Source organism: Hyaena hyaena, unplaced genomic scaffold, assembly GCF_003009895.1.
Source record: "Hyaena hyaena isolate Hyena2069 unplaced genomic scaffold, ASM300989v1 scaffold_45, whole genome shotgun sequence".
NCBI lineage: Eukaryota > Metazoa > Chordata > Mammalia > Carnivora > Hyaenidae > Hyaena > Hyaena hyaena.
Genome location: NW_024080677.1, coordinates 3,010,895 through 3,023,658, shown reverse-complemented (window position 1 = coordinate 3,023,658; position 12,764 = coordinate 3,010,895). Strand labels below are relative to the sequence as shown.

Sequence of the window (12,764 nt, the reverse complement as noted above, 5' to 3'; positions counted from 1 at the left end):
TCCTTCAGGACGTCCAGCACCAAGGGGGAACTGACCCTCTAAACACGAACCTTCACAGATTCAGGGCATTTCTGAATGTATAGATCAGTCTTGCCCAGGAAACATCCTACTAAGGTCTAGGACAGCTGACTGTGACTAGGAGACTCACTCGGGCTTGCTGCCCAATGCTGTCATTCATTAGTCACAGCACTATTTAGTATTCCACTGTGTGAGTGTGACACACTTTGTCTGTCCTACTGTTGACAGGCCTAGGGGTTATTTCAAGTTTAGGCCTATTACAAACAGTACCAGTAATACACATTCTTGTGTGTGTCATTTGGCACCCTGGGTTACAAGGTAGGAAATGCTGGCTTACAGAGGAAAGATGTGCTCAGTACTTTAATTTTTTTTAATGTTTATGTTTGAGAGAAAGAGAGAGAGCACAAGCAGGGGAGGGTCAGAGAGAGAGGGAGACACAGAAAGCCAAGCAGGTTCCAGACTCTGAGCTGTCAGCACAGAACTCGATGCGGGGCTCAAACCCACGGGCCATGAGATCATGACCTGAGCCAAAGTCAGATGCTTAACCAACTGAGCCACCCAGGCGCCCTGAGATGTACTCAGTTCTTGAAGGATTACCATCCCGCAGTCTTCCAGAGTGGCTGTGCCCATTTATATTCCCAGCAGCTGCATAGAAGCCTTCCTTCTGCTCAGTACTTTTCCTTACAACAGACATAGTGATCCTCTTCAAACATAAGCCACATGGAGGCTCTCTGCTCAAATTCTCCAGGGCTTTCCCATCTCATTAGGAATAAAGTCTCAAATCTGACCAGCGCTTACGATAAGGCTTGGGGTGACTTAGACCCTGGGGTGACCTAGACCCTGGCTCATCTCCTGCTAGTCGTCGTCCTCTCACTCAGTTCCAGCTCCATCACCTCCATGCTGTTTCTTGAAACATGTCAACCACTCTTCTACCTCCAGTCCTTTGCACCTGCTTTGAGGGATGTGCTGTCCTCAAACCCTTCGGGTCTCTGGCTGGGTGTTCCTATCCCAGGCTTTCTCCGGCCAAGCCACCTAAAATAGTGCCGCCACCCCCTCATCCTTCCTGAACCCCACTATCCTCCTGTGTCTTTTCCATCGCATCTATCACCACCTGCGCTAGATATCTGCTCCCTCTCCTCACACTAGAACATAGACTACATCAAAACAGGGATTTTTATTTCTCTTGCTCAGCACTGTACCCTGGTACCTAGATGGTACCTTGCCTATACACAGATACTGACAAATATTGTTACACAGGAAAAAAAGAGTATCAATGCAAGAAATAAAACGGTATCTATCAGGGATGCCTGAGTGGCTCAGTAGGTTACCTCCGACTCTTGGTTTGATCTCAGGTCACGATCTCACAATTCTTTAGATGGAGTCCCGCGCAGGGCAATGTGCTAGCAGTGAGGAGCCTGCCTGGGATTCTTTCCCCCTCTCTCTGCCCTCCCCCAATCATGCTCTCTCTCTAAAATAAATAAATACAAATTTCAAAAAATAGTATCTGAATTTCTTCTGGAAGAAGAACTTGCCTGGAATAATGGTCTTCCTGCACATAACACACTACTGTGCCCTTAGCAGACACTTGATAAATATTCAATTAGTAAAAGAACAACGAAATTGCCTTTTCCCTTCCTATTCCCTTCTCCCCTACCTTTTCAGATCTTCTAAAACAATGTAGAATACTTTCATGCTACTATTAATTTTTTAACATTATATATATTCTTTTTGAAAAGTCCATTCTTTCCAGGTCACACCTCACAACATTAACAACTACTATTTGGACTTAAATGTTAACGGATTCATTGTTTATATCTGCAGCTTCTTTCCGTTACCTTAACAATTTGGTTACAGACAGCTACTCTAGCAGCTGGCTCCAGTACAATTTTTTAGAAATGTTGGTGAAATTAAGTGGAGGCTCTGAATGTCTGAAAAAGTCTTTCTTTTGTCCTCCAAACAACAGGATGGCTGTGCAGAGAAATTTCAGTGTTGTTCTATTTCTACTGCTTTCTTAGTGTTGCTCTATTTCCACGGAGATCTTCAGCTTAGTGTTACAAATAAATTATATGCAAGTCTAATTTGCTTCTGTTTATAACCTGAGTTTTGGTTTCCTTTTACTCTTTGTAATTACAAATTTCACCAGGATAGGCCTAATTGTGGGTCTTTTTTCAATCTCTTGCCTGACATTTGGTGAAACCTTTCATCTGAAGATTGAGTCTTTCTTCAGCTCAGGGTGAAATTTTCTTCTATTATTTCTTTCATGAATGTTTACTTTGATCTCTCCCTCTGGGAATCCCATTATGTTTATCTTTGACAAGTGCTGTCCAACAGAAATACAATTCAAGCCACAAAGGTAATTTAAGATTTTCTTGGAGCCGTATCAAAAAAGAAAGAAGTGAAATTAACTGTAATAATATATTTATCTACATATATCCAAAAATATTATCTGGATTTAAATGTATTATCAAAAATATTAGGTAAAAATATTACTTGGATATTCAGTTATCTGAAAATGTAGTCTATAGAATATGTACAGGTGAGATGTCTTTTGTTTTTCTTTTTTCATATTGAATCTTCAAAATCTGGTTCATCTCAATTCAGACTACCTGCTTTTCAAAGCCTAGTGCCTGCCATACTGGGCAGAACAGATCTTCTGCAACTATCTTCCATGCTTTAAGTTGATAATGTTTTTAATGTTTTATTTATTTTTGAGAGAGAGAAAGAGAGAGAGAGAGAGATAGAAACAGAGAGAGAGAGACAGCGTGAGCAGGGGAGGGTCAGAGAGAGAGGGAGACACAGAATCTAAAGACAGGCTCCAGGCTCTGAGCTGTCAGCACAGAGCCCAACGCAGGGCTTGAACCCACGAACCATGAGATCATGACCTGAGCCGAAGTCAGACAAGAGCCACCCAAGAGCCCTTAAGTTCATAATTTTTAACCTTTCTCTTTTTCTTCTGAATCCTAAGAGAATTCTTTCAGCTGATCCTCAGAATTTATTTATTTTTGAGAGAGAAACAGAGCATGTGGAGGAGGGGCAGAGAGAACGGGAGAGAGAGGGAGGGAGGGAGAGGGAGAGAGAGAGAGAGAGAGAGAGAGAGAGAGAGAACCCTAAACAGGCCCTGCACTGTCAGCGCAGAGCCTGATGCAGGGCTCAAATTCACAAACCATGAGATCATGACATGAGCCAAAACTAAAAGTCGGATGCTTAACCAACTGAACCACCCAGACACCTCCCTGCTGATCCTCAAATCCACTAACTCCGCTTCCTAAGGTACTCCGTCTACTCATCACAGCACCAATTGAACATTTTCATTCAACAGTCATATTGTACATCTTAAGGGCCCACTCTCTGTGGCACGTTGCTCCTGAGCACTGACTGCCTATTTTGATGACCCAAGAATCCCCTCTAGAATGTCAGGACTATGTCTTAGAATTTTTCTAGAACTTCTCTTTCAATTCATACAGCCACTCTATTTCATTGGAAACCCTTGTTCTGAGTCATCAGAAAAAGTCCCCCAACTTTTGAGCTACTAAGCATCTCTGATTAGTGATACTGACTTAGCTTCTTGGTTTTTCAGATAAAAAATCTAGTTTATTCATCTCTGATAGCCAAGCTGGATACCATCAGTGGTCACATAGGTCCCAATTCATTCTTCTTGGTCCCAGAAAGCAAGAAAAAGGGAAGACTTAGCAACATTTCCTTTAGTAGCTCAGAGATCTGACAATTTGCAGAAAATTGGGATGGAATTAGAAACAAAGGAAATCCAGTGACCTTAAATTAACTGTCTATTCATATCTACTCAGACCAGGGCTACCTGGGATGCCATCCCAGCAACTGGCTGAGGTATCGGACAGCACAGTTAAAGAACATTTTCCATCACCACAGAAAGTTCTATTGGACAATACGTGGCTAAACAATTCCTCTTACACTATCGAATAACACACCACCAGGCTCTGGCTCTACAAAATCTCCTCTCCTTTTCACTTTCTCTTCCCTTCAGGAGTTCTTAACCTTGCCCCTAAAAGCCTTAGTTCTTTTCACCTATTTCAACTCCTGACCCTCCCCAAACCAAGGAGGAAATGTAGTGAAAGGGTAGCATTCACTTAGTGCGATCCGGATTTACTGATTAACCAAGAGGTGCTTCCCAGTATGAGTACTTGAAAGAAATGGTGGATGCTTCAAAATAGCTTTCAAGTATGCACATCCATTAAATACTGGGATCATATTTAATACAATGAGGATGAAATTACTAATTTCAGGCTAAAAAGGATTTTAATTTGAATCATGAGCTGTGCTTCCACAAGGAAATATATTAGGTACAATAAGATGTGAGGGAGACTACAAGAAAACTAGCAATGAAATAACCCTTATCCAAAAATTACTGAAATAATAATGAATAGAGCCCACAAGCCTTTTAATCCGCCATATCACCTTTAATAACAGAATACGTTGTAAATGTGTGCCTGTGTTTTAAGCCAAAAGGTCTACTGAGGCTATTTCACAAATGCCCCAACTCCACAAAGAGCACTTACATGAAGGTCAATGAAAGCTGCATGTTCCAAATCACAAAATCAGGAACAATCTTTTTTTGTCGTTCATAACATTTCGGTAATAAAAGAGAATTACCTCAGTAACAGGTGTGTTTTCCTGGAGTTCCATTGTGTGTGAGGCCAGTAAACCGATCACCCGAGCAACCTTGGCCCGTCTGTAAATGGAAAAAAATAAGCTCTGAGGAGGAGCACGAAGGACCCAAGTAACATCACACAATGATGAGCATTAACATAAAATAAACAAGGGATGCACCGCTAGGGTAAGCACGTACTGCCCCGCGAACATGGCCCACAACACACACGGTCACGTACAGGAGACGCAAACAGCAATGCTCTCTGCAGATCCCGCTGTGACGGGACTAAAGCTGAATAAGTTGCGCTTTAATAGGAAAATGCAAAAATCAAATTTTTTAAAGGCCTTAACCACAGAGGAGAAGGAAAACGTAATGAACCCTTTTATTTCTGAGTAGAGCAGTATTTGGCTAAAGGTGATGTTCTACTTGTTAGGCCAATGATTGTATACATAAGAGATTAAAAAGTATCAGGGGCGCCTGGGTGGCTTAGTCGGTTAAGCATCCGACTTTCGCTTAGGTCATGATCTCGCGGTTCGTGGGTTCGAGCCCCGCGTCGGGCTCTGTGCTGACTGCCAGCTCAGAGCCTGGAGCCTGTTTCAGTCTGTGTCTCCCTCTCTCTCTGACCCTCCCCTGCTCACGCTCTCTCTCTCTCTCCTAGAAATAAATAAAACATTAAAAAAACTTTTTTAAATAAATAAATAAATAAATAAAAAGTATCAGAACAGTTAATATTTATATATCCACTTTGGCAGTAATTTTTACAATCATGGATCTTACATTGTTTCAGAAACTACTAGTTTTAGTGAAATTTGTTTCATTATCCAACAGAACATAAGGTTGATAAATTACTAAGTATCATTTTGAGGTTATTTGGAAAAGTTTATTTCATGGAGAAAATTGGTCATAAGATTTTCTTAATTCGAAAAAAATGGTTGAATGTGTGAGTTGATAAGAACCATATTCCTTTTTTTTTTTTTTTTTGAGAACCATATTCTTATTGATGCTTGCACGTTCCCTGAGCTCATCAGTGTACACGTCAGCCAGAGAGCCTCTACTTTTCGGCTACTTAAACTACACAGGACCCACAGACAGAAAAAAATCGAACTGAGAGAAGAACCACAGGGAAGTGTTCGTGTTGTCAGAACTAACACACTGACATCACTCTAAAGGATTTCAACACTTCTTGAATTAGCCATTTACATCTCTTAACACATACAAATTGAAAGAGTCTGAGGTATTTGTATGATTAGCATTCTGCCTCTAAATAAAAAAGATTATACTATTTTTTTTTTAAATTTTAATTCCTCAGTTAACATACAATGTTATGTAAGTTTCAGGTATCCAATAACTGTGATTCAACAATTCCATACATCACCCAGTGCTCATCAGGACAAGTGCCCTCCTTAATCCCCAAGCCCTATTTCACCCACCCCCCTTCCCCAGCTCTCCTCCAGTAACCATCAATTTGTTCTCTACAGTTAGAGTCTGTTTCTTGGTTCGTCTTTTTTTTCTTTGCTCATTTGTTTTGTTTCTTAAAACTCCACATGAGTGAAATCATATGATAGTTACCTTCCTCTGGCTGACTTATTTCCCTTAGCATTATATTATCCCTTAGCTCCACCCATGCTGTTGCAAACGGCAAGATTTCATTCTATTTTACAGTTGAGTAATATTCCATTGTGAATATATACCACATCTTCTTTATCCATTCATCTGCATATGGACACTTGACTGCCTCCATTATTTGGCCATTGCAAATACTGCTACTATGAACATAGGAGTGCATGTATCCCTCTGAATTAGTGTGGTTCTAATCTTTGCATGAATACCCAGTAGTGCAACTACTGGATCATGGGGTAGTTCTAGTTTTAATTTTTGCGGAGCCTCCATACTGTTTTCCACAGTGGCTGCACCAGTTTGCATTCCCACCAACAGTACACAGTGCTTCCTTCTTCTCTGCATCCTCGTCAATACCTTTCTTGTTTCTTATGTTTTTTATTTTAAGTCATTCTGATAGGTGTGATATCTCATAGTTTTGATTTCCAGGTCTCTGATGATGAGTGATGCTGAACATCTTTTCATGTGTCTGTTGGCCATGTGGATGTCTCTGGAGAAATGTCTGTTTGCCCACAAATAAATGGATTCTTTGTTTTCTGGGTGTTGAGCTGTATAAGTTCTTTATATTTTGGATACTAACCCTTCATTGATACATCATTTGCAAATATCTACTCCCATTCCACAGGTTGTCTTTGATTTTGATGTAGTCCCAACAGTTTATTTTTGCTTTTGTTTCCCTTGCCTCTGGAGACATATCTAGAAAAATGATGCTATCCCTGCTGTCAGAGACACTACTGCCTACGCCCTCTTCTAGGATTTTGATGGTCTGTCTCACATTTAGACTGTTCATCCATTTTGAATTTATTTTTGTGTATGGTATGAGAAAGTGGTCCACTTTCATTCTTTTCCATGTAGCTGTCCAGTTTTCCTAATACCACGTGTTGAAGAGATGGTCTTAAAAAGATTATACTTAAAAAGTGATCAATTTGGGGCACCTGGGTGGCTTAGTCAGTTAAGTGTCCGACTTTCGCTTAGGTCATGATCTCGCGGTTCGTGGGTTCGAGCCCCGCGTCGGGCTCTGTGCTGACAGCTAGCTCAGAGCCTGGAGCCTATTTCGGAGTCTGTATCTCCCTCTCTCTCTGACCCTCCCCTGTTCACGCTGTCTCTCTCTCTCCTAGAAATAAATAAAAATAAAAATATTTTTTAAAAAAAGTGATCAATTTGAAAAAAAATTTGGTAGGACATTGGACCAGAAGTTACAAGGAAAAGCATCCAGTCACTGCTCTGCCACTGACCCATTTTGTGACCAAGGCCAAGTTAATTATGCCTCAATTTCCACATGTCCAATTTCAAGGGAGAGATGGATTAACTTCTAAATTGTTTTTTTTACAATGAAAACACAAATGCTTATTATCGGAAACTGACTATTGAACTGGAGGAAGCTGAGCAAAAACTTATCTTGATTCAAAGACAAGCCTAAAGTATTTATGAAACCCTAAATTGTTTTTTCATTCTACAAAATTAAATAATGCCTACAAGATTTATTCATCTAAAAGAAAATGTATTACAACACGCTAAGTAAAAGTCTTCACCAATCTCACCAGGAACCGTTCCTAAGAGCAGAAGAAAACACACACTTTCTTAAAACTCTTATAAGTTAAAACTATTTAAAGTAACAAAAACATTTCTTAGTCTATACCAAATGCTTACATACAATTATATCTGTATACGATGCCCTCAGAAAACTGGCTTTTTCTCATACTCAGTTTCCTGTTTAAATGTCACCATTTCAGGCACTCCTGGAGTCCCTGTGCCTCCCAAGTGTCCCCATACTCGTGACAGCATCTAAGGCGACACTGGCCAACAGCCTTTCTGCAACGATACACACGCTCCGTATCTACACTGTTCAACACAGTATCCATCACATACATGGGACTAGTAAGCACTTAAAATATGGCTGGTACAAGTAAAAACCTAATTATTTTTAAAGAAAGTTGTATTACAAAAAAGAAAGAGACAGCCTTTGTATAAATACAGCAACCTAGCCTTAAAATGTTGGAAAAGCTAAGAACTGCATGGTTGTTAAAAAGGTCCAATGTTTGTGGGGATGAGCACTGGGTGTTATATAGAAACCAACTTGACAATAAAGTATTAAAAAAAAGAAAAGCTCCAATGAGATTACTGTTAAGCATAACAGGTTACTACAGTAGTTGAAATCCTCTGGGAGATGCAAGTCCAAACCGTATACATACAGAAAACAAAAACTGGGCGATGAGAGGCCATCAAAATTAACACAGTTTCTGCGAATTTCCAGCTGTGAATAAGCTGTAATGATAATTTCCCAAAATAACTCAGAGTAAAGGGGAAACAGCAAGGAATATTATTTTGAAATAAATCTTAAAAAGACCATACTTAAAAGTGATCAATTTGAAAAAAAAAAAAAAATTCGGTAGGACGCTGGACCAGAAGTTACAAGGAAAAGCATCCAGTCACTGCTCTGACACTGACTCGTTCTGTGACCAAGGCCAAGTTAATTATGCCTCAATTTCCACAAGTGTGCAATTTCAAGGGAGAGATGGATTAACTTCTAAATTTTTAATTATGTATAGAATAGGCAAATTCATGAAGAGTAGAAGAGGGGGTACCAGGGCCAGGAGGGGGAAGGGGAGTTACTGTTCAATGAGTAACGGCTTCTGTTTAGGATGACGAAAAAGTTCTGACAGTGGTGACGGTCGTACAACATTGTAAACATACTTCATACCACTGAATTGTACACAAAAAATTACTAAAATGGTAACTTTCACATTATGTATATTTCCACAGTTAATTTAGTTTCTTAATTAAAGTATTATGTATTATTATATGTGGATCATATACCTTGGTAAAGCTTAATGGCCAAGGATACAAAATTTCTTAATTATCTACTGTTGAACGTTAATTTTTTTCTTTTTATTTACTTATTTTGAGAGAGACAGAGCATGTGAGGGAGGGGGAGAGAGACAGAGAGAGAAAGAGAGAGAGAGAGAGAGAGAGAGAGAGAATCTCAAGCAGGCTCCCCACTGTCTGTGCGAAGCCCGATGCAGGCTTTGAACTCTTGAACCATAGGATCACAATCCAAGTCAGAACCAACAGTCAGACATTCAAACTGAGGCACTCAGGCACCCCCACTTTCCAAAGTTGCAACAAAAGGGCATTTTTATACCAACCAACTGGGAATGCATGTCGATACAATGTTTCTAAAGAGCGTTTTAGCAATTTATCAGCCGTCACAGAACTATTTATTGCCTTCTACTCATTCCTTCTAAGAATCTGACCTAAGGGGAAGAAAAAAAACAAACATGCACCGACACTGAACCACAAAAATGTTCTTCAACGGATTATTTACAGTGTTATAATATAATCCAAAAATAGGCAACAGGGTAAATTAAGTTATCAGGCATTCATAGCATAGAAGGCATGGCGTACCTTGAAAAAAAATCTTAGACAAATAGTTAATGACACTAAAAAATACTATGTTTATAAGGGGAAGAGAAAATTCTATGTTACTCTGTTTTTCTATATGCTAAGCAAAGCCAAGGAATAAACACACAGCGGCTGTGTGTTTAATATTTCAACAGCGGCTGTCAATCACCCAGCTAAGGACCCGATAGGCTATCAAGGTGATATCACCCAGGTCAGAGGCGGCCTCATTGGAAGAACTGGTGCTTGAATAGAAAAAGACAATAAAAGAAGGTTCCAAGCAGAGGATGGATCTTATTTTTTCTCATTTTCCTCAAACACAAGCTGCTTTACAATTAAGCTTCAATCTAAAAAAAAAAGAGGGAGGAAAAACGGTTCGTGGAAGATTAAAAAGGTTTTGTTTGGTTTTCCCCCCACCAGCCAGCAGGGGGCACACCAGTCAAGAATAGAAGTCAGAGCGGAAGTGCTCAGGTTTGTTGGTCTTTCTAGGGAGCACGCCACAGACCTTCTGGAAGTTTTACATGCTCAACGACTGCCTAAAAATCCTATTTGCAGTACCAGGTTTTACCTCGGGAAGTCACCTTAGAAGATGCATAACAAAAATTATCCAAAAAAGCATTTTGTGAATACCTCATTTCCCACAAATTTTGCAAGCACGGGGAAGAATAATTGCTATCCTACCATTACCACGTTTCACAAAACCCTTTCGTCCTCAGGGGCTCCTCTAACAAGAACACAAAGTAAACAGGCTTGATAACAACATACAGCCACTGCAGCCTCCAGGCTCAACCATTCACTACCCACCCGGGAAGAACCAGGCACTGTGCAAGTGATTTCATACATTTATCTCATTCAAATTTTTTTTTTTTAAGTTTCTTTCTTTTGAGAGAGAGAGTACTCAAGCAGGGGAGGGGAAGAGAGAGAAGCAGGGAGAGAAACCCAAGCAGGCTCTGTGCTGTCAGTGCGCAGCCCGATGTGGGGCTTGATCCCATCATGCGTGGGATCATCACCTGAGGCAAAATGAAGATGCTTAACCAACTGAGCCACCCAGGCACCTCTCAACATTTAATTAACAAAAATCAATAAGGAAGGTATGCTATCCCCATTTCACAGTTAAGGAAACTGAGGCTCAGCACTTAACGACGATTTGCTCAGGGGGCAGATCTGTGATCCACACACACCAGGTCCTTGGATCTGAAATCCATACAATTGCATCACCCCAGACAGACTCCCCGGGAAGCAGAGACTCAGAAAGAAGTAATCATCTGGCCACATCTCACTGGCAACTGGAGCCCAGAGCCTTCCAACACTTTATCTAATGTGCTCTTCACCACCATAGGCTGTCTGCATGCTAAACAAGTATATATATTCTTCTATCAGTTTACAGAGCACAAAACCATTAGATTTGAAATAACATCATAAGGAAGTCAGGCATTATGTATTTATAAAAATTTGTAGTTGGGATGCCTATAGAAATTGCCAGTGATTCACCCTAATGACTACTTCCGTATTTAAGTACTTAGAACCATGTGCCTTTGATACGTATGTTGTGACAACTTACAATAAATGAAGAAGAAATTATTAAAATATAAATGTTACTTACATATCCCAATTTGGAGCTATTCGCAAATGCTGGATTAGTAACTGGAACTAGAATAAAAGAATAAAATAAGATGTACCCTTCCTTCATGAAATAACACAGTAAGTGATGGCTAAGTTAACAAATCAGACCTGTATACAACTGAAATGTGAATGCTGCATTAGGACATAATTCCTCACAAAGATGCAAAAGCACTGAATACACCAGATGAAAATAAACACTAAGAACATTACTTTCTCGTACCCATAAATGTGCCCCCCACCCCACCCCCACCGCGCTCCCAAACACACACCAGGCACCAAACAAGTAATCTCAATACCATCTTGGTAGCAAACAAATTTTTTCAAGCCCATTCCCAAATGTACCCACTATGAAAAATGCCCCAGACCACTCTAACCCCTTCCTGAAGAAGACTTCAAAAGCTCTACCAAATTCCTGTGGTTTTACAGACGATTGAAGACAGTCCAAGAAAATATTTGCAGGGGGAAAAGGAGAAAGAAGTCTTAGAGACTCCATGTCTCCTAACAAAGTGACATCAGAAATCTTAGAATCCACCAGTCAACCAGGAAAGCAGGGCTTGTTCCACATGGGTAGCTCATTCTGGCAGCTGATGGAAAGGTCTGACCTCTTAGGATTTCAGGTATGAAAAATATCTAACAATTATTACAAGTTAAAACAAAATGCAAGCCAGAGCATAACAAAAGAAGTTCAAGATCACCGTCTCATCAACTGCTTTCAGACCTAATGACTGAACAGAATTCTGGCAAACCTATATCTTGATAAATCATTTTTTTTCCTACTACAATTCAAATTAGTATTTTAGCACTGATGTTTTAATCTCGATAGAAGCACGGAAGTTACACGCACAAGGCAGGCCACAGGACCACGAAAGGAATCTTCGCAACTGAACCACCTACCAGCGGGGAATGGAGGAGCCGCGTGGCCACCTCCCGGTGTCCAGCCACAACGCACAGATAGCAGAGGAGATTCAGCTTGGCCCGGGAGGCCCCCGTGCTCTTCTCAGTCGAGTCGATCTGTGAGCACACTTGCTGCAAAAAGTCATTCCAATCTTGGTCTTTTAGAAATACTAATTTATCCACTGGAGAGGAAAGAACATATTAAAAGTGGATATATCATGTAAAAAAAAATGCTGAAAACATTACAAAGAGAAATAAAATGGAACACAGAATTTCAGCAGCCGAGGACAAAGACGATCCTAGATTCACAATGTCAAAACCAAAAAGTCCTCCCATGATGACACTACTTTTATTTATTCCTCTGGATTCCTCTCCTTTTCTACCCATAGACCCTTTTTCTCTATGTGAATGGAAAACTATGTTTGAAAGATGCCTAAAGGAGAATCATCCTGCAACCAAGAATATAACAAAATACTAAGGTACAGAAAGTTGTATTACAAAAAAGCAAGAAACAGCCTTTGTATAAATAAAGCAACCTAGCCCTAAAATGTTGGAAAAGCTAAGAACTGTTCAGTTGTTAAAAAGTTCC

General features: G+C 40.1%; 1 protein-coding gene across 4 annotated transcripts in view; it reads right to left on the bottom strand.

Annotated features, from left to right (window-relative positions):
* ULK4 (unc-51 like kinase 4) overlaps positions 1–12,764 on the bottom strand; it is a 567,394-nt gene that overhangs the window by 513,637 nt on the left and 40,993 nt on the right. For all 4 annotated transcript variants that reach the window (XM_039230385.1, XM_039230386.1, XM_039230388.1 and 1 more), the window contains exons 15-17: positions 12,176–12,357; positions 11,262–11,308; positions 4,645–4,723 (exon numbers count right to left, since the gene is read on the bottom strand). In XM_039230385.1, the coding sequence (XP_039086316.1) occupies positions 4,645–4,723; positions 11,262–11,308; positions 12,176–12,357 (308 nt within the window). The remainder of the gene's footprint in view (positions 1–4,644; positions 4,724–11,261; positions 11,309–12,175; positions 12,358–12,764) is intronic.